General features: G+C 38.0%; 1 protein-coding gene across 5 annotated transcripts in view; it reads right to left on the bottom strand.

Moving 5' to 3' along the window:
* Positions 1-24,657, bottom strand: part of EPB41L3 (erythrocyte membrane protein band 4.1-like 3) — an 81,616-nt gene that overhangs the window by 31,598 nt on the left and 25,361 nt on the right. For all 5 annotated transcript variants that reach the window (XM_008576539.1, XM_008576540.1, XM_008576537.1 and 2 more), the window contains 6 exons: positions 17,482-17,586; positions 16,188-16,230; positions 11,058-11,133; positions 8,083-8,301; positions 7,572-7,659; positions 2,433-2,585 (listed from right to left, as the gene is read on the bottom strand). In XM_008576539.1, the coding sequence (XP_008574761.1) occupies positions 2,433-2,585; positions 7,572-7,659; positions 8,083-8,301; positions 11,058-11,133; positions 16,188-16,230; positions 17,482-17,586 (684 nt within the window). The remainder of the gene's footprint in view (positions 1-2,432; positions 2,586-7,571; positions 7,660-8,082; positions 8,302-11,057; positions 11,134-16,187; positions 16,231-17,481; positions 17,587-24,657) is intronic.

Raw genomic sequence — 24,657 nt, 5'->3', positions numbered from 1 at the left:
ATCAATTTGTCCTGATCTCATTTTTAAGCCTTATTTTAAGTTTCTCAATGACACAATGACTTCTACTAGAATGTACAGAAATGAACAAAATGTTATAGATCTAGTCTACAGCATTCTTAGAAATGACATATTTTCTTAGTATCTGGCCTAGAAATATGTATTTTCGCTACGCGTTTTATGTCTTGAAGTCAGATACTGCTGATTTTACTCGTGTGTTCCACTATGGACAATTACATTAAATAGAAACATCCCTCTACATTATACAAAAGATCAGAGACTGGGAGAACACATTCTCATATTTTACAACATGCAAATTTCAGATGATACTCTACCAGCCAGTTGATTTTTTTCACAGTGTAATAGCTTATCTGATTTCTGCATAACATTTCAATATAATTATTGCAGATATGCAAAAAATTTTTATTTTCTGAAGACAGAATACATCAGGCCACCAGAGGGCAATCATCTTAAACAGTAAAGGCTTTCCAAAGAGCACAAAACGACCAGACTATTGATGCAATTGACATCAAAAGTAACTCAGGTGGCAAAGAGCCAAGTGAGGGGTCATATGCATGGCATGTGAGACACAATCACGCTTGACTTCTGTTTCTTGTTGGCTGAGCATGACTGGGGGATTGGGAAGGGCATCACAAGTTGCTCCCACTGCCTCTGCCTCTCCCAATTTCTTATTAACTCTGGATGTTCCCGTGCAGTGGTGGCTGTAAAAATCACTACTGTCGGACGGACCCAGTCAACTGACAAGCCAGGAGTACCACGGCTCTTGACTAACCCATCACCCACTCCTTCATCCTGCATCTAGCACGGACCACACAGCATGCTGGCCTGGGGATAAAGCAGAGTCATCCCGCTCTCTGCTGCGAGAAGCTGGTTAGTCCTGCCTAATGTCATCTCCACCGATTTCACTCATGCAAACTGAAAACTTATTATCTCAGACTCCTCCTTCTTTTAATTCCTCCCTTCATCCCTTCATCTTGTCTCCAAGACCTACCGGTTCTACCTCGAAACCTCTGTCTCTCTCTCACATTTGCTCTCCTCATTCAATTCCCACTGCCTCTGCCCTAGTTTAGGTCTTATCACATTACTAAGTAGATGAGTTTCATTAAGAAATCTATCATTCCAAAATATTCACCTAGTTGTGTCATGTCCTAATTTAAACCTTCCACAGCTCACTGCTGTCTACTGATTCATTTCTCCAGCTCTCCCTCTGGCCTCTCACAACACAATGCTCTTTCCACATCTACAGAACATCGTCTCGTTTGTATCATGGAATTACAATTAAAAGTGTGTGAGTCTGTTTCTCTGGTAAATAGGAAATCCCTTAATGACAGGAACAAGGTCCTATTTATCTATTTCCAATGCCCAGCATGATGCCTGACAATAAATAGACATTCACTTAATAAATGTCCAGTGAATTCAAATGAATAAATATTGGTTATAAGTTTAACATACAATCTTTAGGAAATACTTTAGAAACACTACAATTTCAAGTGTATGAAAAGCATATATATTATTTCAGTTGTCACAGACAAGTATGATTTTATAGTTACATTAAACATGATTGCTTGCTTTATATTCTGATTTTTTCAATTGCATTTTCCGCCAAGAAACTCCAGTGGAGAAGTAGACTTTGAAGATAGGAGATAACTATATTATACTAGAAAATGTTCAGAGACATAAATGAGCCAGAATCTTTGAGCACTGACTCCATCTGATGTATTAACCATACCAATTAGAAATTGGAGTTATTTATTAACCATTTCTTAAGTAAGTAAAAGCAAGTATTTACTACTTATTATGTAAAAACCAATGAGGAAATATAAATACAAGTAGGTCATGGATGCTGCTGCCCAAGGAGTAAGGATTCCTTAACAATCCTGATTCTTTCACTAGCTTCTCTGATTTAAAAAAAAATAAAAGTGGAAATAAACTGGAAATATATTGAGCAGGGGAACATTTATGTAATTCACACCTGGCATCCCATGTTCTAATCTGACTGGTAACTTGAAGCAAATAACCTCTATGTTATTTACTTCAAGTGTGATCAGATTTGCAGGAAAAAAAAGCAGGGGGGGGCGGGCAGCATTGAGACAACCACAGGACACAAAGGAAAAGATCTATTCACCACAGCTTGAAATATATAAAAAATATCCATGAATCTTGATTTTCTATTAAAATATGTTTTTTAAAAAAGGCTTTCAATTAACATATGCTGTGGGAAAAACTGGAACAGCATAATAAAGAACATCTTATCTATTACTATTTATTGCACAAACCTACATGAATTCTCTTGGGCACTCAGACATAATTCACACGTCCCACAATGCTCAGAACTCACAAGCAGGTAATTTAAATTTTTGTTTGTTATCAGGGACCTTTCTTCCCAATGCGCACACAAATGCAGGTGTTTTTACCTCTCCCGGCCGGATCTTGATGTAGAAGTTGTTCCTTTTGTATGAAATTTTTAGAACCTTGGGCCAGGCAAATCTGTTTATTCGCAGTCGGTCACGATATATCAACAGACCACTTGCACAAACTCCTAACATAATTTCTACTCCTTCTGAATCCTGGAAAATAGAAGCAAGAAACAACTCAGTATTTCACTTGTTTCTACTTACAATTGGATATAATATGTAAGCCTCCATGACTGAATCTATAATCGACTAATTTAAATATTAAAAATACTGCAGTCATCTTTAAAATATTACCATTAAATAATAGCTTTTTAATAGAGATATTTATCACTTCGGAGATTTGTTAGAATAAAATCTGCTCACCCAGGTATCTCGGACTTTTGACATAAATACTGCATACAGAGAATGCCGAGCAGATGAAAGTGTGTTAAAAACAATAATAATAGCTACGGTTCTCACTTATTGAGAGCCAGATCTAACTGCTCTCTCTATATTAACTCTTTTATTCGTCACTATGATATGCTGAAATAGTTGCTATTATTATTCCCATTTTATAGATGAGAAAACTGAGGTATGAAGAGGTTGAGTGTCCGTCCCCAGTTGAACAGGTTGGGGCAGCCGGCTTCCAGAGGTAGTGCTCTTAACTAACACATATACTAACAAGAGGGGCCCTGTCCTTTCCTATGAGTGTTTTGGGTTTTGTTCCTTTAAAAAAAGCCTTGATTTTTTTAATACACCATCATTGTGAGAGTAAAATTTAAATACAGTTTTTTTTAAGTATGAATTACTCCCCCCTCCCCACGCACACACAAACACATTGCCTGGTAGTAATCACACTTAACAATATGGTTCACACACATAAATATAGATGCAGTTTATATATGTGTATATACATATTTTTAAAACAAAAATGGGATCATACTATAACTGCAACTTGCTTTTGCTACTTGCACATTTCCTCTTTAGGTAATTTCCTAGGGATGCGTGATGTCCAGAGGTCATCAGAGATGTTATATCAAGCTCAAGAGCCAATACCACATAGAATCTGTCCCCCTTTAATGCCATATTGCATTGAAATCAGGGTAAAATGAACATCTGTAGTGGTGCTGAATGGGGTAAAAAGACAGGATGGAGGCAGGACTGTGTGTGAGGTGCAGAGTCCACCCTTATTCCACTATTGTAGGAAGCAGTGGACAGAAAGGGTTGTGGGATGGTCACACATAGAAAGCTACGTTCAGGTCTTCTGTCACATAATCAGCAGGGCTGACCTCGGCTTGGTGTCACTGCAGCACCAGCAGAGAAGACACGGGAAAATGGAAGAATCTAAGCAGGAGGGTCTGACTCATCCAGATTGTGGGATTTTACTTCCCAAACCTTGTCAAGGTACAAGATGGACATTTCCAGAATCAAAAATATATTGGTCCATCTCTGGGAAATTTGAGTTTACAAACAGAATATAATTGGTTTAAAATGAAATATTGTACTTTGAAAACGTATCACTCCATTAGATACCAGATTACATGAGTAGAAATATTTAATGGCAGGAAATTACAGTATAATAAAATTTAAGGAGAGCTCAAAGATGAAACTTCCCACCGTTTATCAAGGGCTTTAATTTCATAGGGTAATTTAAAGAGCTCTACCCTGATGCTGACAAGTAGATGATATTATTGATCCTTCAGACCCAGCCGTTCTATTTGAATGACCATTCAGAGGTGACCACCTCCTCGTTGATTCACTTTATTTTTGATAAATATAGAACATAAGTTTAGGAAACATGCCCTCAACCGACAGAGGGAATGGACATTTTAAAACTTTTTCATTATTTACTATTTTTATATCATCCATTAGCATCTTTGAATCAGGAAAACAGCATCCCTTCCTGAGGAAGGCTCTGATGCCTCCTCTTTGTCCCTTCAACATACACTTCTCTGTATCCCCAAGTCAGTCTACGATCTCTGGTGCTTCAGCTTGGCAAATGGCGATGAAATAAACTGCTGCTCCTCTTCTTTTTCCTGGAGACTGTAAGCTGGTTGGGAGCAGAAGCTGTTTTATCTCTATAACCCCACGGCCAGCACAGGGCCTGCCTACCATGCACTAAGCCATTCCACATGTGCTGAAACGTGAATGAAAGAATGAAAATGGCAGGAATAAGGGTGAAAGCTTCCATTTCACTAATTGCACAGCAACAGAAACAATACTTTTCACATCAAATTTTCTTCCACTGCCCATAGTATTGAGGTTAGTTTGATAAATGTATTGTATTAAAATCTTGGGGATTGTCTTTCTTGGGGACATGTGCATTTCACCATCAATAAATATGTTTACACTCTGTTAGCAGGAAGCACTGAAGGTAGACCGGGATAGTCTCAGTCTATCATGATGAAAATAAAGGGAAATACTACTCCCTCAACTTAAAATCCCTGTTCAAACTTTGTCATCCACAGTATCACTTGGTCCATGGAACATCCCATATGGATTTTTTTCTACATTTCAGAATATTACATGAAATAAATGACTGAGAAATCCTATGAAGACTGAAATTAAGGACAACCAAACAGAGACAGACTTCCTAAGAACAAACAAAGCATTTAGAATAAGTTTTCCAAAACACATTTAGGTTTTCTAAAACATGGGTCCTTCATGTAATATTGATTTTTTTTTTTCCCCCTTTTTGTCTTGTTTTTTCTTGACCGGCAACGGATCGCAACCCTCAGTGTCGCGCCCGTACCGGACCGGGACCAGCTACGGGATCGCAACCCTCGGTGTTGCTCCCGCACCTCGCTCAGCCAGTGAGCGGCCGGTCTGTATGTGGGATCCGAACCCTCGGCGGGAGCGCCTCTGCGCTTCCCAAGCGGCGCAGTATAGTAGTGCACCACCGGGCCGGCCCGTAATATTGATTTTAATCTTTATACAGAGCCACAGTACAAGATCACAATTCAGAATTTTTAAATGGATCATAAAGCTCAGGGCCTTTCATAGCATCAATAGAAGAGAAGCATCCCACTTATAACCGGAAATTAGCTCTAATTCAATTCATTAAATTTCCTTCTTGAAATGATGGTGTGTGGCTGCATGAGAAACTGGAGTCTATGACTGAATTATCTGTTGTACTTAATATTCAGATAAAATCCTATAAGAGGCTGCATTTGCACTTCTTTGATTCTCTTTCTTTTTAATCGGCATAATTTCAAATCACATTATTGAATGAAAAAGCAGCCATCTATTTTAATTCAGTAGCTATAGCAATGCTAAATGATTTTATTTTTACTGATCCATCTTGAGTTGCACTTTCCTAAGTATACCCCCTAATCTCTTATTTATTTATTTTTACTGGACAATAAGTGAATCAAAGTGCATGATATAACTCAAAAATAGCTTTGATTCACTCAAATTCTCAAGCTACCTTCATTTCCTTCAGTCTGTTTTCCTACCTTTTAGCCACCTAGGGAAAAACTCTGAAAGAAAAAAAATTTAGTATCTGTCCTTATTTTTATTTTGAAATCCTCACCCTGCCTTACACCTGATATAAAATAGGAAACATCTTTGTTATGTGAGTGCAAAATAAATGAAGTATAATAATTTACTGGCAGGTAAGCAGAGCTATACCTGCTGTTGTAATCACACACAGATGTCAAAGAGCTTGGCATCCCATGTGCCAGCACATCCCCAGGATAAGCCACAGCCAAGTTCCAGAGCTCTCATGTTCAGGCCTAGGAAGTGCTCCTCTTGTGTGATGTGCACAGCAATGCACAGACAAAACCAATCAAACCCATGTGTGTTCGATGCCACCATTTTCCTGTCCAAACATACTGTGGATTAGTCTGCTCCCCAAGTGCCAATCAAAGAGCAGCCCAACCTCCAGCATCAACAGAATCTACAGACCACAGGTCTCCTTCCCATGGATCCTGAGGGTTGTTGAGATGTTTGCTTGAACAGAGCCAGCTGAAATTCTCATTTCTATTCTCCAAACCTGACTTGTGTAAGATACCTGCTTGCCTGAAAGCCTGCAACTGCACGTTCTTATGAGTCCCAGACCAGGAAACCGGTGACTAACTCTATCAAAAGTCAAATACTCATCCCTATAAAGGAGGAACATTATCTTGTAAGACCAAATTCAAAGGAACTACCTCTGAACTTAAATGATAACTTTTTAAACACTGCTGAGGTACTGAAATCCACTTTTAGGAGCCTAACAAATTTCATATATTTTGCTGATAAAAGTTTTCAGAAAAGCTTCTCTGTATTTCCATAGGGCTTTTATTCATGGCTGTTTAAATGGTAAGACTAGTCTACATGCTCATTCTCTCATTGCTGAAAAATACAGAAATTTTGAAAAAGCATGACACAAAGTCAAAGCTGCTCTATGTATCCTCATGACTGCAACCCCCCTGCAGTCTAAGTCCAAATTTTTTCTTTCCAAGACTCTGTACTCAAGATACTTCTCTAACTTTGCACCAACCACCAGTCAGCAAGGCAATCCTTAGCCAGGGTGCTTAATTTTAATTGAACTTTAAAATAACAATTTTATTTCAAAATACTGTTTATTTGTCAGGGTATCTAAACTTCAGAGATAGAGTTCTTTAAATTTAACATGAATTTACTGAGTGCCTAGTGGATGTTCAGAACAGGAACATAAACAGTACCTGAAACACAACAGATGTGACACTTGGGTCTTGGACAATAGTCCAAGTTTAACAGAAAGACAGGAAAGAGCAGGACAGTCATAGATGGGCAAATTCAGAGAAAAGGCAGAGACAGGGTCTGATGGGAGCAAAGGGCATGTGTTGCCAGAGAGCAGGAGGTTCAATTATGGCAGGGAAGGTGGGTAAGCTACGATTCTAGTGGGAAAACATAAGTTTCTAATGCACCAGCAGGCAATCAGAGGCTCTGCCTACTGCAGGCTTTCAGTAGGCTGACCCCAGGAGTAATAGAAGTTCAAGCTATGAAGAGAAACCCCTCAGTAAATATGAGACAGCTAAATTTGTTTTATCATGGAGTAGAGCTTAAAAGACACACACAGATTTAAATACCCAAAGTTTTCATTTACATTAAAGTAAAAAATCACCATCTTACAGCAATTACAACATTGAATTAAATAAAACTAAGTAGAAAGTTTGGGGTTTAAAAAATGCATACCTTGGCATGATGTAAATCTACCCCGTACATGGATAGTTTTTTGGCATTTTCCAAGAAATGCATCTCTGCTTCTGCTGGCGTCATTCCTCTGATAAGGAAAAACAATGTGTTACAAAGCTGCTTTTCTTTCTTACCCATTAGAGTAATTAAAAAGCAGTTAGTTGCCTTTCCTTCTTCATATCAGTTTGCTGCTTTTTCTTTTACCTGGCTGTAAAATTTCTCCCTTAGCTCCCTGCATCTTATAAGAAAACCCACATCAAGGCACAAGCAGATATATGGGAAAAGAAAAACAAGAAACATGGCTTTGAAGAGAAATATTCCAAATGAATGCCTGGATATTCTAAGTGACAGCTGACTTGTCCCAGAACTTCACCTTGTATGGATTCTCTCTCTGCTAAAGTCCCACCCTTCACATACAGAAATCAATGCTGGGGAGAGATGGTTTGTACAAGTGGTGCTCACCCATCAAGGCACCATGTAAGTGAAGGTGCTCAGGGTTTCTGCCACTAACCTGTGGCTCTTGTGCAGTTCGATCACTTTATCTTCCAGCTCTTTTGTGTGGTTTGGTGCAAAGCGGAATTCACTGATGTAATCGCTCCCACATTCATCTGGGTCATAGTCTCCAAGCTCTGACTGGACAGTATAGGAGCCCAGCAGGGCTAGGGTCACAAAGGAACAGGGCAGCCTCCCGGACACGACGTCATCTCGCAGTTGCAAGCAGAGGTAGTACCTTCCAGGAGCCAGAAGGACAAAAGGAAAAGCCAGCATTAGGGTATACAAAAAGGAGAGCACTTAGGATAAAATATGAGCGAACAATTTCTCCCTGTCCAGTAACCCCTCTAGGGCAAGTTTCCTAGCATCTATATATTTTGATATTTATTTCATCTCATATTTGATCTAGACATAAGGAGAAAATACATGGCTACAAGATATAATAGTTAAGGGCATCTAGAAGCAAGCCAATGTTCATAATAAAACAGGGTTTTATTAGTAAAGCAGAGTAAAAGAAATCTAAAGACATTCTTCTTTCAAAATAACTTTTAAAGTCAAATGAACAGTCCCCAAGCCACTCCCTGAAATCCTTGGTTGGAGGAATAATAATATAAAAACATTGATCTTAAATATAATTGTGAGGTCCCAGCTAGCCTTAAGGAAGTCTCGTTTTGATATCTAGATGACAGTTCTTGCCATAGGACCAAAAGAAATTTCAGGAAACTCAACAGCTACCCCTTCATAAACTCAGCTTCCTGCATTTCTGAGGAAATAGTCACTTTACAATTACAAATAATATCTCCTGTTTTAAGTTCTTTTTTAAAAATTTAGATAGTTTCCTAGAATCTAACTGATATGAAGAGTAACTTTTAAGAATTACAGTCCACCCTCTGTATCCGTGTTTCCGCATCTGTGGATTCAACCAACCACCGATTTGAAAAAGAAAAAATTGTGTCTGTACTGAATGTGGACAGACTTCTTTTTTCTTGTCATTTTCCCCTAAACAATACAGTATAACAACTATTTACATAGTATTTATACTATATTAGGTATTAAAAGTAATTCAGAGATGATTTAAAGTATACAGGAGGATGTGCGTAGGTTACATGCAAATACTATGCTATTTTACATGAGGGGCTTCAGCATCCTTGGATTTTAATGGGATCAATCTCCCGTGGATAACAAGGGATGACTGCACCACCTTAAAATCTGAGAATCCTATTATTAGTAGTAAACATTTGAAATTGGGAGAAAATAAAACCTTTTCTATATAATTTTGCCACAAATATCATAAAAATATCTCCATTAATAGCTGACTTGCCTTCTCATTTTGCTTTTAAGATTTACAAATATAACACTAACTTCAAAAGAACCAAAGTTAAGTGTTAACATTGATGGGTTTTAATCACGATAGTTAACATTTTAACTATCATGGCCTAGCATTTGGGTATAATAATAAAACACACTTGTACCTTTCATATAAGAAATGAACTGTTAATCTGCTGAAGCAGAGGACTAGGATAAAGTCTTAAAATTCCCTTTAAGTATGATTTTAGGCTGGTGATATAAGTAAACTCCATGTAATCCAGACATAAAAATTCTTAAACATTTAGAAGGCTCTACAAACATTATACAATCAGACAGAAAGGAACCACACACTAAATTTTTAAATCCAGTATATAGGCTCTATAACCACAAGTTACTATAATTAAATAGTTCTTAAGTATTGACTAAAAAGTATTTTTAAATAAGAAATGATAAATTTCCTGTTTTAACACAAATATGAAAGAAACCCTCTGGAACTAATTTTTACCCTTCTCCTAATGTGTCAGGTGAAATTATTTTTAATCATAGCAAGTGAGTGAAGCTGTTTTGAGTAATTTCCCTTTTCTGAAAAGCCCTCCAAGGAGAATGTGAGGCTTATACTGAAAATTCTGCATACACCGGACACAATTGCTTTGACTGGTCATAAACTTACTACCAAAGAGTGCAAGAGTCAGGAGTTCCCAAGTGAAATGCAGAGAAGCCTAGAAGGACACATGGCAAACCAAGAACAGTAGACTGAATGTCTGTGTCCCCTCCCCAATTCATATGTGGAAATCCTATCCCCAAGGTGATGGGAGAAGGAGGCTTTGGGAGGTGATTAGGCCATGCAGGTGGAGCCTTCTTGAATGGGATTAGTGCCCTCAGAAGAGGCCAGGAGATCCCCTCGCCCCTTCCACTACGTGAGGACACAGCAAGAAGGTGGCCGTCTGCAACACGGGAGCAGACCCTCACCAGATCCCGACCATGCTGGCACCTGGATCTCAAACTTCCAGCCTCCAGAACTGTGAGAAATAAATTTTCATTGACAAACCACCCAGTTTACGGTATTTTGTTACAGCAGCCCAGACGGACTATGACACGCAGTACAGCTTTATAAAGGGATTCCTTTTCACACTCAAAGCTTAGTCACCAAGCTGGAATACTTTTATGTTAGATTCCTTTCTTAACGTCTTCTTTCCAGAAAACAAATTAATTATTTTTCTTGTATATACAGGTCATACAAAATAAATTTTTAAGTCTATTTGTGTTTATGTCTATCTATGTGTGTGTTTATCTTTTTAAACAGCTATCAAGTTCAGGTTTGTCATATAAAAAGCATAAGCATCCAAAGACATTTTTAAACTAATTTTTAAAGCAGGAGCACTTGGAAGTGCTACATGATGTAAGGCTACATCCTAGCCAATTTGGCTGTGGTGGGTGGATGACACTATCTCAGTTGTGCATGTTTTCCCACCAGGGTCAGGCAGAAGGAAGTATCAGCCTAGCACCAAAGATTCAACTGTGAACAGAGAGGGTTTGGCAAATCTTCTCATCAGATGTTAGCTCTCATTCAGTTGCCTCTTGTTTGCCAGTGAGCGTGGATGATTGTAAGGTTCCCAGATGTAAGCATTTAAGAGAAACACGACTCTCCCAATATGCCTGCCTTTCTCATAGCCAGCTCTCAAATACCTGGTGATGTCTTCAGATAGCTGGGCGGGGTCTGGTGGGTAAAATTTCACATTGAATGAAAAGTGCCAAGCACCACCTGCAGGGATGGGAAAAACATTAGAATAAAACCTCAGAAAAATCTCCTTATACAATTATAAATCTCCTTATATAACTGATAGCCAGAACTGCCTTAAATCCAAGCATTAACACGCAGGCAACTTTTGATCATTAATAGAAAAGAGGAAAATCTCCATTAAATGAAATCCATAGATAAGACTGAAACCTCATCTAGTTTCTAATCTTCTCCCCAATCAAATCCTTTACTGGCACTTCTAACTAGAAAGGAAATTGGCCAAACTTCCTGCCTTTCTCAGGATCAAAGGTAAGCCTTTGGAATAAGGAAAAAAGTGAATGATATGGACAATCCTTAATCAGAAGTTTGGAACTGACTGGATTTATTGTTATGAATTTCTAGATAACTCAAGTACCGACACTACAGACATAATTCCCATTTTCTTTGTTCTTCCTGCTTTGTTATTGCAGTTCAAATCCCATAATAATAAATGTCAAGGGACTATTCAACCTATTTTTATTTTATGGGAAAGGTTTGTTGTAGTGAATACTCTGTGGGCTGTTGAAAATTTTTTCTCGCTCAGGGAAATTTTTGATGTAATAGAATCTTGAATGTATTTACTATGCATTATTAAGTTCTACACCTCCTTAGCCCATGACTTGGAGTGATCCTCCTTTCACTTTGCCATTCTCTATCCTGTGTCATCTACTTGAGGCCTCCAGCAGTGAAAAGGGTCAACCAGATGTTAGCTCACAGGTATATACTCTCTGTACTGTCTGTACATATCCATGAAACATTATTAAACCTTACTAAGCTCCACATTCCATTAATACTATCTCTAATTGTGTATGGTTTATCAACACATCCATGAAAAAGACACCCTTTTCTACACTGACTCTCTCTACATGATCACTCCTACAATTTGTTCACTTTGTTCTTTCCTTTGGGCTTTTAAATGCAGTGATTTATTCCTTCTGTGATGCTGTTTATATTTGTTCTCTCCCTCCAATAAGGACACCAAACATGCCACTGTCTAGTCCCAGCTTGTATTCTGAGCCAACTACTGAAAAATGCCTCACGTCTCCTAGGTTCTATCCTGGAAGCCTTTCATGCACACCTCCCCAGGCAGCCACAGGCTCGCTGTCACTCCCTGATTCTGTGACCTCACAGCCAAGCCCTTATGCTTCACATACTCTCCTAAGACTTTTACACGCTCCCTCCTCCCCATCAAATGCCTTCTGCAAACTCCACTTCCCTGTAAGCCCTTCCCAAATACTCACTGAAAGGCACAGATGTGTTGTCTCTCTTAGAGCCTTTTCTGGCCCTGCTCTCCTGCATTTGCGGCAATACTGAGCTTAAATGGTTTCCTACATTTCTGTCATAAATGGCATGGGTCCATTTCTTAATTCTAGTTTATTCTTGACACTACCCTTTATATCACACTTAAGACTCCACATGGCAGGGAACCTACCTCAGGGTCCCTATAAGGGATTCAGCACAGGACCAGGCATTACTGGGTGCTTTATATCGTTTTTAAACCACTCAAAATATTACTGAAACATGGGCTATAAGAATTATAAGCCATAAAATATCTGCCAATCAAATATGTTTCCAGCGATTATTTCTCCCACTAGTCTCAAAAAGTCCTTCTGTTACTCTAAAAATAGTGATTTGTTTTTAGTTTCCTATTGATTCCTGTTCACTTCCTACTAAAATCAATGCCTGCCAATAGTGAGATTCATAATGAGAGCTGGCTTTCCTCCCAGCAAGAGGAATTAAAACTAACGGATTACTTGTGGTTAATGAATTGACTGCTCTTTCATAATTTTTATCCACCTCAAAGTATGCCTTGAACCTAGTGAATAGTCTAGCAATGTAATTAAACAGTCTTATAATAAATTCAGGGTGAAAATTCTAAGTTAGAAATTAGTAAGTAATAAAAATATAGGAAAGACATCTCAATAATAAAAAAAAAATCTTCATTCTAGGAAAGCGAGTTTGAAACTATAGTGGGCCTAAGAAGTATGTGAGGTACTTGTTAAAAATGCCAATTCCTAGGCTCCACTCCAGACATTTTTAATTCCAGAGATGTAGAAAGTGGCCTAGGAATTTGTAGGTTTAATAAACTCCCTTGTGGTTCAAATACAGGTGGGCTTTGGGATCACACTTTGAAAATCACTATGACTGAGGAACCTACTTTCCTGAGGTTATAACCCAAATAACTACAAGGTCATTTAGAACATTATTTTGAAACAATGGGAAGTTTATGGAAACTAGAATCTACATCCCGATCAAGAAAAAAAAATCCAGTTAAAGGAGGCATAAAAGTAGAAATTAATGGCAGAGGCAGATTAGAGCTCAAAACTATCCCTGTAAAGAACATGGTAGAAGCTGGGGCCAGCCCGGTGGCGCACTGGAGAGTGCGCCGCTTGGGAGTGCGGCGGCGCTCCCGCCAAGGGTTCGGATCCCATGTGGAGACTGGTTCCCGCTCACCGGCTGGGCGCGGTGCGGGCGCAACACCGAGGGTTGCGATCCCGTTGCCGGTCCCCGGTGTGGGTGCGACACCGAGGGTTGTGATCCCGTTACCGGTCAGTAAAAAAGAGAAAAAGGAAAAAAAAAAAAAAAGCATGGTAGAAGCAAATCAACTGGGAGGATGAGCTTCAGCCACGAGTATGCTCGCAGCCCTGAACCTGTGCAGATGCCGACCTTGGGTAGAAGCAGGAAACGAAACAGCTTGAACACATAACACGAATATTTCTATAATGCTGATGTAGGATTTTAAGTTACCAACTTATGTAAATAGAAAATTGTGACACTGCAGGGAGTTCGCTCTTATGCAGGGAGTTCGCTCTTATGAAAAATTTCTAATTTTAGTTTTCTATTCTATGCCGGTCAAATATTAAGGTTTCAAAATGTACTGCATTTATATCATAAAATTACTATATATCACACACTGTATGTCATAAAATTACAATATCATAAATATTCTATACTTATAATCACAAAATATAGTATATGAGTATTTAGAAATGTTAAGGTCAGCATGCATAAAAGATGACTAAACTTAGTTTCAGAATTTATCATAAATTTGTAACTTAAAATCTTTATCAGCTTGATCTCTATTCTCTTAAAAAGATCTCTTTCTAGAGGCACACTGTGGACTCACAACATAAAAACATGGAAACATCCCTTTACCGTGTATATTTAGGAGGGGGCGGTGACAGTACAGTAATTATGTTAGGCATGAAAATACTCCTCTGCCTTGGCAGAATGTAAATTTTATGGAAAAAGATCATTTTAGTGGATGGAGAACACCAAGGAATATAGATAAAAATACCTAATTCCATTTTTTAAAAAATTCCAATTTTCCTCATCTCCTCCTTTATCACAAGACTGTCGGTTTTCTTTATGTTGCAGTCACATACACTGCCTAACCTGCATAATGAAAACGTCCTTTAAGTCTCATGTTCTGATGGTCCCTTTAACTTTCTTCTCTTAACAAGGAAGGGGTGAGACAGCATAAATGGGAAGTTAAGGGGAAAAAAAGAATTCTATTACCAATAGAAAAGAAAATCAGTTTATACAGTCATTCTTGTAACAGTCTTATGACTTACCCCTGAATATTTTAGATATTTTCAAAGTGCTTTGTAATTATTAATCAGCTCAGCATTTCATTAATTAGATGAATACAGAGGACTTTAGGTACACAAAATGTTATTATATATATGTTCAGCACATTTTCTTTTAATAACTCCAAAAGAAGAGCCGTAGGATATATTCATCTTAAATTTTTTATAAGGACCCCTCAGAACCACAACAAGAAAAAAGTAGTGTTTTCACGTATTTATCACAACTGTAGCTATTCCTGGTTTCAATTTAAATTAAACTATTTCTATGAAACTAATTCATTATCAAGTTTCTGGTTAGTGGATACGTTAAATCCCTCTAAAAATATGGTAAAGATGTTTTAACTGTATACATAATCACCAAACTCTCTGATATCTAGAAGTACAGGTACTTTATTTTTCCTTTTGGGATATTATATAGTATTAAACTGCTCACTGCTAATTACTTTTTATTAGTACTTGGGGTGTTTTGATATCTCAGCTTTTAAAGTCACTAAGAAGTATTTGCTCTCCCTTTTAATAGTAAACTGTTGAAAACTTTTACTTATTGAAATGGTAATGATGTTCTTATTAATAAACTGGTTTAAAATTTATTCTTCAACTACAATTAATTGTTCAGAAGAATTAATTTAGATTTTATTGATAGAAATATGAATACTTTAGATTAACTCGTTATTTAAAATTATAAAGATTAACAATGCTTGTGATAAAAGAACTACAGAGAAAAGTAAAAAAATAAAAGTAGAAACACTACTCTTTTTTGACTCCTTACACCACATACCACATCTGGAGTAGTTACTGTTAATATTTTTCATGCCTTCTAAAGGTTTTCCATGAATCTCTGCATGCATCACTTTTTAAAACAAATGAGATTATGTTACAGATACTATTTTGCAACCCGATTTTCACTAGCAAGAACTAAGGTATATTTATATTCCATTTCTGTATTTCAATCTTGTGAGTTGCTCATGGAATTGTTTTGTCCATTTGGAAACATATATTTCTTAACTCGCCTTTAGGGACCAAGAAAAGAGGCTGTCATCAGTCTGACTTGTTCTTCTTTTCAAAATTATCAAATGACTACTACTTTTAGCTTGCCTTTTATACATTTGTGGCAGCTAGGCTTAATTTACCATTAATAATTATGTTTGAAACTTTTAAGTGATTAATTGCCAACTGGATTATCACTTGATTAAATCATATACTTCACATATATATATACAGGCAGGGGAATAGACCAAGTGTCATTGTCATTATAATTCCCAAGTTGTAATGATTAAAAAATGGGTACTGTCTGACCTGACCAATCTGCCAGAATGAATTTAGGATTTTAATATGACTTTCGAAAAGCTTTGTATTCACACTAGCCACTTGGGTATGGGGCTACCAATTCAGACAACCCCACGCTAAAAATCTTCACATTACCACATAAGATAATCCAAAAGAACTTACTTCGAATCTGTTTTTTAATTTCTTTAGCAGGGTCCAACCAATTCTGAAAAGGAAATGACATTTTGAATTTGAATCAGTGAAGAATAAAAATGACTTAATGCTAACTAGGCAGAGACATGCCCTAAATGTACTGGAGAGTGAGTGGCCATGGGAAGGCGCCCCTCACTGGGGTCCTTCCTCACCTCTGGAACCCTCCATCAGGCCCTGGGAGGCCGATGCATTGGTCAGATGAGAAAACACGTGTGTGTGCAATTTATGCTTGACAGAATTCTTTTTCCTCTACAACCCTGCCTTCGGGGATTGGAGCTAGCCCAGAAACAGAGGGGAAATGGCAGAAGATTCTAAGTTCAAACAAGGTACTAGAATAAACTAAAGATCTGGGTAACCTGACACACTGAAGTCCTAGCCAGTCAGTCCCATATTGGTGACTTCTGTGATTGTAGATTCTTAGGCATCTATCTGGAAAACATTCCTAACAAGTGAACTCTTGCCTGAGACTTGTGATTTTCCCAATCAGAAAAGTCAGCTGTGTAAGAATGAAGTAAGACACTGTCCAGTGAATTCAGTAGGTATACGTGTGAATCATGACACAAGACCAAAGCAAGTAACTTCCATGAGCAACACTTATGTGACTCAGCCTCCAGCACCAGCACGATGGGAATGATTTCCTCTTCCTTATTTCTCAGGCAGCTGTGTGGATTAGTGCCAAGTCCCTCTCATCCTGTGCTGAACAGACCGCATTACTTAGGGGTAAGAGTGTTTAGAGATATTAAATGCCTACTAAATGCATTAGACAAGTGTCAGGTCAGCAAATGACCCATCTCATATTCTGATTAAGTAACAATATGAAAACACAGTAAGAGGGATTCAGAATAGGACAGCAGACCTGATAGTGAACTGTCCTGACAGTTTATGTCATAACCATGATATCTTCATAGAGTCTGGGGTATAAACATGATTTTTACTCAAGTGTCAAAGTACTTAATTTCCATTGACTCAAATAAGCCACTGAAACATATCATCTAAAAAAAAGCACCATACAAAATGCTTTCCTGAAACCACAAATAATCCAAGCATGAACAACGGATGAGCTGACTTACTGTGCAAGACTAAAGGAAGTTGTCAATAATTTCTTTCATGAAACAACAGGTCATTAACAGCATTTGAGGATTCAAAGTGAATGTGGGAGTGTGAAGGGAGGTGGAGAAAAGATCGTCCGTTCAGTTTGAGTTTATTTTCCTGCAGTAACGAGCAGGTCAAGCCATCGTATTTTGTACTGCTTTTCATCTCTCACCTTCTGGTTTTCAGCATCTCGATACGTAAGCCCAAAGTAGTCTTTTTCTAGCAAGTTCAAGTGTTCACACACTTTATCAAACAGCACTTGTCCTCTGGAGCGTTTCTACGGAAAAAAGAACAGAAAAACAAGTCAATGCACAGAAACAGTTCTCACAATCGCCACAAGTATAACAGGATAAAACTTAAAACATTGCTTGTTGTAATTGTTCAGTAAGTGACCAGCAAGTGTGATCACTTTGCCATCTCCTGTTTAGTAAAAAGGCTAAAAATAAAAATGGACCTCAACCTACAAAAGCCCACCCCTACAAATAAACAAAAACAAAATATAGTGCCACTGAGTAAGTACAGGTGATCAGTGGATGATTTCTAAATAGAAGTAGCTGGGGGGAGGCCTGGAAGCCTCAAATATTTTTTGAGGTATAAAAACCCTGACAGGGAGAGTATAAAGGACCAACAAAAACTGTGTTTCGGAATGCCCTAACTCAGTTCCCCGTATCATAAGATTCTGAGCCCAAGAAGAACTGAGCCCTGTTCCTTGTCTTAGGTAGACTCTTACTTAACACTTTCCATCCTAATTCCTTACTTAGAAATTCTACAAATCACTTTCTAAAGTCTGCTAGTTTTGGGGGGGTTTTTTGCCAAAAATTTCAGTCTTGTATTAAAGTGTTAAATTTTCTCTTCATTTCTTTTAGAGCAAATCCTTTTTTAAAAATGCATATATATTTTTATTGATTATGCATATTCATTGGGCACAAGGTTGACCGTCATTACCTGTGCCCAAGGTGTGATGATCAGATCAATACTACTGGCATGTAAACATAAAATATTATGTTTAAAGAAGATTTTTGTTATCACATATAAGATATACTATATACGTGCTGTACTTTTGACCATCAAGCTGGCATCCGGAGAAAGGAAAAAGGCAGTCATTGGGTGGAAAAAAACTCACCAGCTTAATTTATTGTGAAATACTGTATCATTTTTTTCATCTAATCCTTCAAAGATTTTTAAACATGGCCTTGGAGTCTATGATGAACTAACTGGCAACAAATAAGCTAAACTACATTTTTGTTCATGTGGTACTAACATTTTACATCCAATACAGTAAGCATATCTGTCTTTATGATTCAATGCGATAACAACGAGACATGAAAACTGATAAACTATGTCTGTGCCAAAATAATAAGCATTCAAAACACCTGTAAGTGTTGTGTTACTGTGCAACCATAATTACATTGAAAGTTAATTACTCAGTCCCTTCAAGCATGACTATTTAGGAAGAAAGATAAATTTATGATAGAAAAGTAAAGCCTAAATTGGAGCTAGCTAAATAATCAATGATGTGTTTGGGAAAAAACGTTCCATAAAGTGTGAAAATAAATTACTTGTCAGCAAAACTACATAATAACAGTGCTCACTGGCTATGAATAAATGGTACAACAATGAAATGCTGCTTGCTGGTTTAAATCTTTTATTTATAAGTAACAGCATATTATTTCTGAATAATGCTTGACAAACTGTAAGTTTTCACACACACACAGAAAAGGTTCTTCTGACGCTACTACTGGTATTATCTCCAGCTGACAAGTAAGAATAGAAGTTCAAAGAAGTTAGGTGAGAGAGGTGGTATTATGTGAGGGCTCTGGGCAGTGGCTTTGGAGTCAGGCTTGGACCTTCAGTATGGCCCGTGCAGCTATGTAAACCTCTGTTTTTCCCTCTGTAAAATGGGTATGACAGTACCTACTCCTTCGGAATGGCTGATGCCTATCGGTGGTGACATATCAAGTCTTCCATTAATGTCAGATATCATTATAGCCCAGAGGCTGACAAATGGCAGAATAAGTAGTGTAATCTAATCCATTCTGGATTATTAGGCATGTTTTCTGTAGGTGCACACATACAACTCCTGGTGGCACCAATAGGGAGCTTTAGTGCTAACACGTCCTGCTCTTTCATTAGCTATGTTACCTGCCTATTACCTGCTTTACCTAGACCACACTATTTACATGCACACACAATACACACCAATACACATCAGTGACTGGCCAAGCACTTTCTCAGTGAGTAAACAAAAAACAAAACAAATGAAGCATAGTGGATTGAATGCCCCTCCCCAAACTCACTGAAGCCTGCATTGTGTCCCCCAAGTTTTATGTATTAAAAAAATTGGCTCCCACTGTGACCCTTAAGAAGGTGGGAAATCTTATTATGGTAATTGAAAAGTGGAGCCTTGAAGAGGTGATTGGATTGTAGGACCATGCAGTAGAGAATGGATTAAAATGGTGGCCAGGGGTGTGGTTCTGAGGGCTTTACAAGAAGAGGAGAGTATGTCTCTCTGCTTCCACCATCTTGCAATGTGAGACCCCTGGGTCACTGTCGCCACCACCAGATGTACTTTGGACTTCCCAGCCTCAGGGACTGTAAGCAATAAATTTTGTTTTCTTTATAAATCACCCAGTTTCAAGTATTTTGTTATAAGCAACAGAAATGGACTAGTACATGCAGATACAAAAACTTTTCTCTACAAGGCTTCGCTTGGCGAAATCCTCTCAGGGACTGTAAGCAATAAATTTTGTTTTCTTTATAAATCACCCAGTTTCAAGTATTTTGTTATAAGCAACAGAAATGGACTAGTACATGCAGATACAAAAACTTTTCTCTACAAGGCTTCGCTTGGCGAAATCCTCTGACCCAACAGACTCCCACCAGTCCTTGCTTTTCCAGCTTCTCACAGTTGATTTCTAGTGACTCATAGCTCTTTGTCAATTAAACCACATCTTTTCTTACTGAATATTTTAAACATATTTTGAACACTACAGTTTTTAAGACAATTACATAGTTAATCTATTTTTCACACTGGAGATTTTTTTTTTCTGGCTGTAAGAACTGGGACCAGTTGTCTAGAACTTACTTTAGATGGTTATATGAATGGAAACAATGAAATTCCTACCCACTAAATTTCAGCACAGCCATCAGCTAGCTGGTGACTTTGGAGAAGACTTTTAAGTTTTTTGGGCCTCCACTTTCTCATCCTTGGGTGAGGATGTAGACGCTACAGAGAAAGGTAATTACGGGCTTCAGGCTACAGCTGGGCCTCCCTTCGCCTGTGACAAACTAGTAATAGATTACAGCACTTGCTCTCTTCCACTGACCCCAGATGGGGCTTGGGCACCCTTCTGCACATCGTAATGAGAAAGAAGCTGTCACTGGATGTAGTTGGGACATGACATGAAACCTGTCTTCCAGCCCTGGACTAGATCTCCTTTGCAATCTCTTCCAACTCGAAAAAATTCTTGACTCTTCTAACTTGGATGATTTTTTTCTAGCACATTATTCAACTTTTCACGTCAACTATTTCTACTTATTGATATGAGTGTACTTGTAAGTAACAACATTTAATAAATGACTAAAACTCAACAATCAGACTGGAAAATTTGGAGAAACTATATTAACTGTTATGGTTCCCAAAAACCATTCCGTTCATTAAGTGATCAAATCTAGGTACCTTACTGTCATTGGGTGTGATTCAGGGGCAGCGAGGGAGAGAGGATGAACACGTGGAGCACAGGGGATTTGGAGAGTGGTGAAACTACTCTCTAGACGCTGTAATGGTTGGTACGTATTATTATACATTTGTCAAAATGCACAGAATGTATAGCACAAAGAATGAACCCTAAGGTAAGCTATGGATTTCAGTTAATAACAACGTGTCAATATTGGGTCATCAACTGAAACTAATGTACCACACTAATGTAAAATGTTAAAAATAGGGGAAACGGGTGTGTGGGGAAAAGCCTGAGGGGATATATGAGAATTCTCTGTACTTGACACTCAATTTTCCTGTAAATCTAAAACTGCTTGAAAAAAAGTGTATTAATTTTAAAAGACATGGAGAAACACTGACAAAAAGCATGCAACCTTTTATTTTAAATTGTTCATAAAGTTAAACTACAAATGACTTTACTTTTACCGTGAGTAAATAAAACCTGAAAAATTTTATTAAGAGTAAACATTTTAGAAAAATCAAAACTCAATCTGCAAGTTCTCCACTTGGTTTTCCCCGTGAACTTAATTTGTCTAAGAAGCCAGGTCATTTGTCTGCAGACCTCTTTGTTGGCATCTTCATGGTATAATTTAATGCATTCTTCCCAGTCTCCTGAATATCCTGTAAATTGGTAGTTAAATCTAGAAGCTTGGTCAGATTCTACTTTGTTTTTCATAAGTAATGCTGTACAATGTCATCAGGAGGCATAAAGTGACTGCTTGCCTTTTTTGTGATATTGGCAGTCACTGAAGATCACTGTCCTAGATCCATTAATTCCAGGTTACAAAATGATGATATTCTAATCCTAATCATTTCTTCCTCATTTATTTGCTGGGGTATATTTATAAAGAGATGCTTCTCTTTGTCAGAATTGCTTACCCAGTGATACAGTTTGATTATAAGAGCCAGGATAAATGCTCAATTCTTTCCTTTATCCACTTTCAAGGTAATCAGTTTGCTCCTTAGCATCATCCAAGCCACCAATTACATTTTTTTGTTTCATAATGTCACGATGAACTCATGGATTTAAACAGGTTTGGTGTGTTTCAACCCATCTCAGGTGTTACCCAGATTGATGCTCTGAACGTACCCAAATGCTCTACCTTGTCTACTGCCTCCCAAGTCCCTCTCATCCTCCATGAAGATTCTCCAGACCCACTTCCTTAAAGTATTTCCTGTCCTTCCAGCCAAATGTGATTTCTCTTCCCTTTGGACATTACAGCACTTTACAGCAGCACTTTATAGCAGCACTTTCCATATTCTGCCTTATATCACAGCCATATCTGTGTACTCACCTTATATCCCTCAGTGTAAAGACATTTGAAAGCACTTTCCATATTCTGCCTTATATCACAGCCATATCTGTGTACTCACCTTATATCCCTCACTGTAAAGACATTTGCAGCAGCATCATGCCTCCTGTATTTTACCTTTCACAGAGTCTCATATTTGTGTCAATGCCATTAAGAGACTAAAGCAGTAACTTTATGAAACTTTCCATAAAATTTTTTCTCTCTAGCATTATCATAACCACTGATGTAGAAGCAATATTTTAAACCAGTGGTTTTCAACAATGGATCCTGGGAGCCTTTAAATCACGCCAATGTCCAGGCTCCCACCTTAGGTCAATGAAATCATAATTTCTCAAGTTAGGCACAAGGCATCTGCACTTTTTAAGATCCCCAAATGATTCATGCAGGCATGGTTGAAAGGTAAATCTTAAGTTAAATTATAACTTAAAAAATTTTAAATGTAATGACACTAAAGCAATTTTACTTTTGCATGAGGAAATGTGTAATTTTTTCAGATTCAGACTAGGCCCAATGCAATTTCTTTCAGAACTCTTGTACCAAAACTTACAGTCGCATTATGATAAAATTGATTTACATAGACACACATGCTTAAAATCTTAAGGCATCCTTTCCAACAAATTTTCTTGGGAATGTAATTTCTCAAGAAATGATAAACCAGCCAAATGCTGAAATAAAATGATACAGTTGAGAAATAATAAACTACCGGACTCTGAAAAAACCCACAACACTACCTTGCATTTAAAGCCATGAATAAAATATATGGAAGATAGAAATGTTTTGAAGTTTGTTGCGTTTTCTGGGTTGTTATTTGTTTGTTTTAGGGGGAGATACTTCCCCTTTATACAGCTGAAATACAGAATTTTACTCAAAATCCTGCTACAAGATTAAAGAATGACCTCAGGTAAGTTAATAAATGCCTTGATTTCCTTTTTTCAATCAGAGCAGGAACATCATTAACATCTTCCCTAGACGGTGACTGAGGTGACTAACCGGTGCAAATATACCTGGCATTGAACCCAGGGAAGACCTGAACACGGAGCTGCTCGAGATCTAAGCAGACGCGGGGACCGCTACCCTTGGTGGCCTGTTCTCTATAATGAGCCTTGTCTCTGCGCCCGAGTCCCAAGAAATCATTTCTTAGTCTGTGCTGACGACAAAGAGTGCAAAAGCAGGAAAACACAAATTGTACTAAATCTTAGCACAAGACTACAGGAGAATTTGTTTTTTCCCTTCAATCTTCCAAAGCTATGTCAGTCCGAATGAAGCTCTTTTAGGCAACCGCTAAAAGGTGAAATTAGAGAAATGTGTAAAGTCAAAAGCCATCGTGTAGCCTTCCATGATGGGTTACGTTACCTCAGCTGAAGATGAACAACAGTCATGAAGAAAGTGAGGCATCCCTCCCTCTCGGGACAGCGGAACCTGCGCTGGCAGGTGTGTGATGCTCTGGGCCCCCAGCACGTGCACACGTTTCTTTACAGAATCACACTGGACAACGACAAAGAAGCCTCCTGCCACATTGGCTTAGGCTCAAACCACTCATACTCATACAAGGTACTCACAGCTATGACATAGAGAACTTTCAGGAAAACTGACACTTCTGTACCCCTGTCTTAGCTATTAGCTATTTTGAAATTTGAGGGAGCATCTACACTGCACACACTTTTATTCTTTTTTATCACATATCTTCCTCAAATAGACCACTCATTTTCTTTTGGAAATTATACTCTTTCATGATTTTAGTATTTTGTAAGCTTGTATATCTGTTCCCCGAGGACAGGAAATTGTTCCCCATTTCACTGCCCCGATACAGCATCCTGAACACAGCAGGCATTCAATCTATGTGCCTAACAAGTGCTCCTGGCAGGAATCCCAAGAAAGAATTTCCTCTCACGTTATCTTGGATTAGTCTTGAAACAAATGCCATCTTTTTTTTTTTAATGCTTTCTTCCCTAATTGCATTTTTCCTTACCATTTTCTCTTTGTCAGAATTGCTTACCCAGTGATACAGTTTGATTATAAGTGCCAGGATAAATGCTCAATTCTTTCCTTTATCCATTTTCAAGGTAATCAGGAAAATGGAACAATACGTTCCCATTTTCCTCACTTCTAAAGGTCAGTCAGAATTCTCTGTATTTCTAAATGATCGCACTACCACTTATCTCTAGTACAGGAGCCTCTGAAGAGCTCACCAAACTGCCTAGGCCAGAGCTTGAGGCCAAATCAGGCACATGAACTCTGTGTAAATCAGCTTTTCCCGGGCTTTCCTTTTTCTCTATCAGATCCTTGATAGAAAAATATTTGAACATTATCTTCTCTG

Source organism: Galeopterus variegatus, unplaced genomic scaffold (genome assembly GCF_000696425.1).
Source record: "Galeopterus variegatus unplaced genomic scaffold, G_variegatus-3.0.2 Scaffold1364, whole genome shotgun sequence".
Classification (NCBI taxonomy): Eukaryota; Metazoa; Chordata; class Mammalia; order Dermoptera; family Cynocephalidae; genus Galeopterus; species Galeopterus variegatus.
The sequence above is the reverse complement of the archived record's forward strand: the minus strand, read 5'-3'. Positions and strand labels throughout refer to the sequence as shown.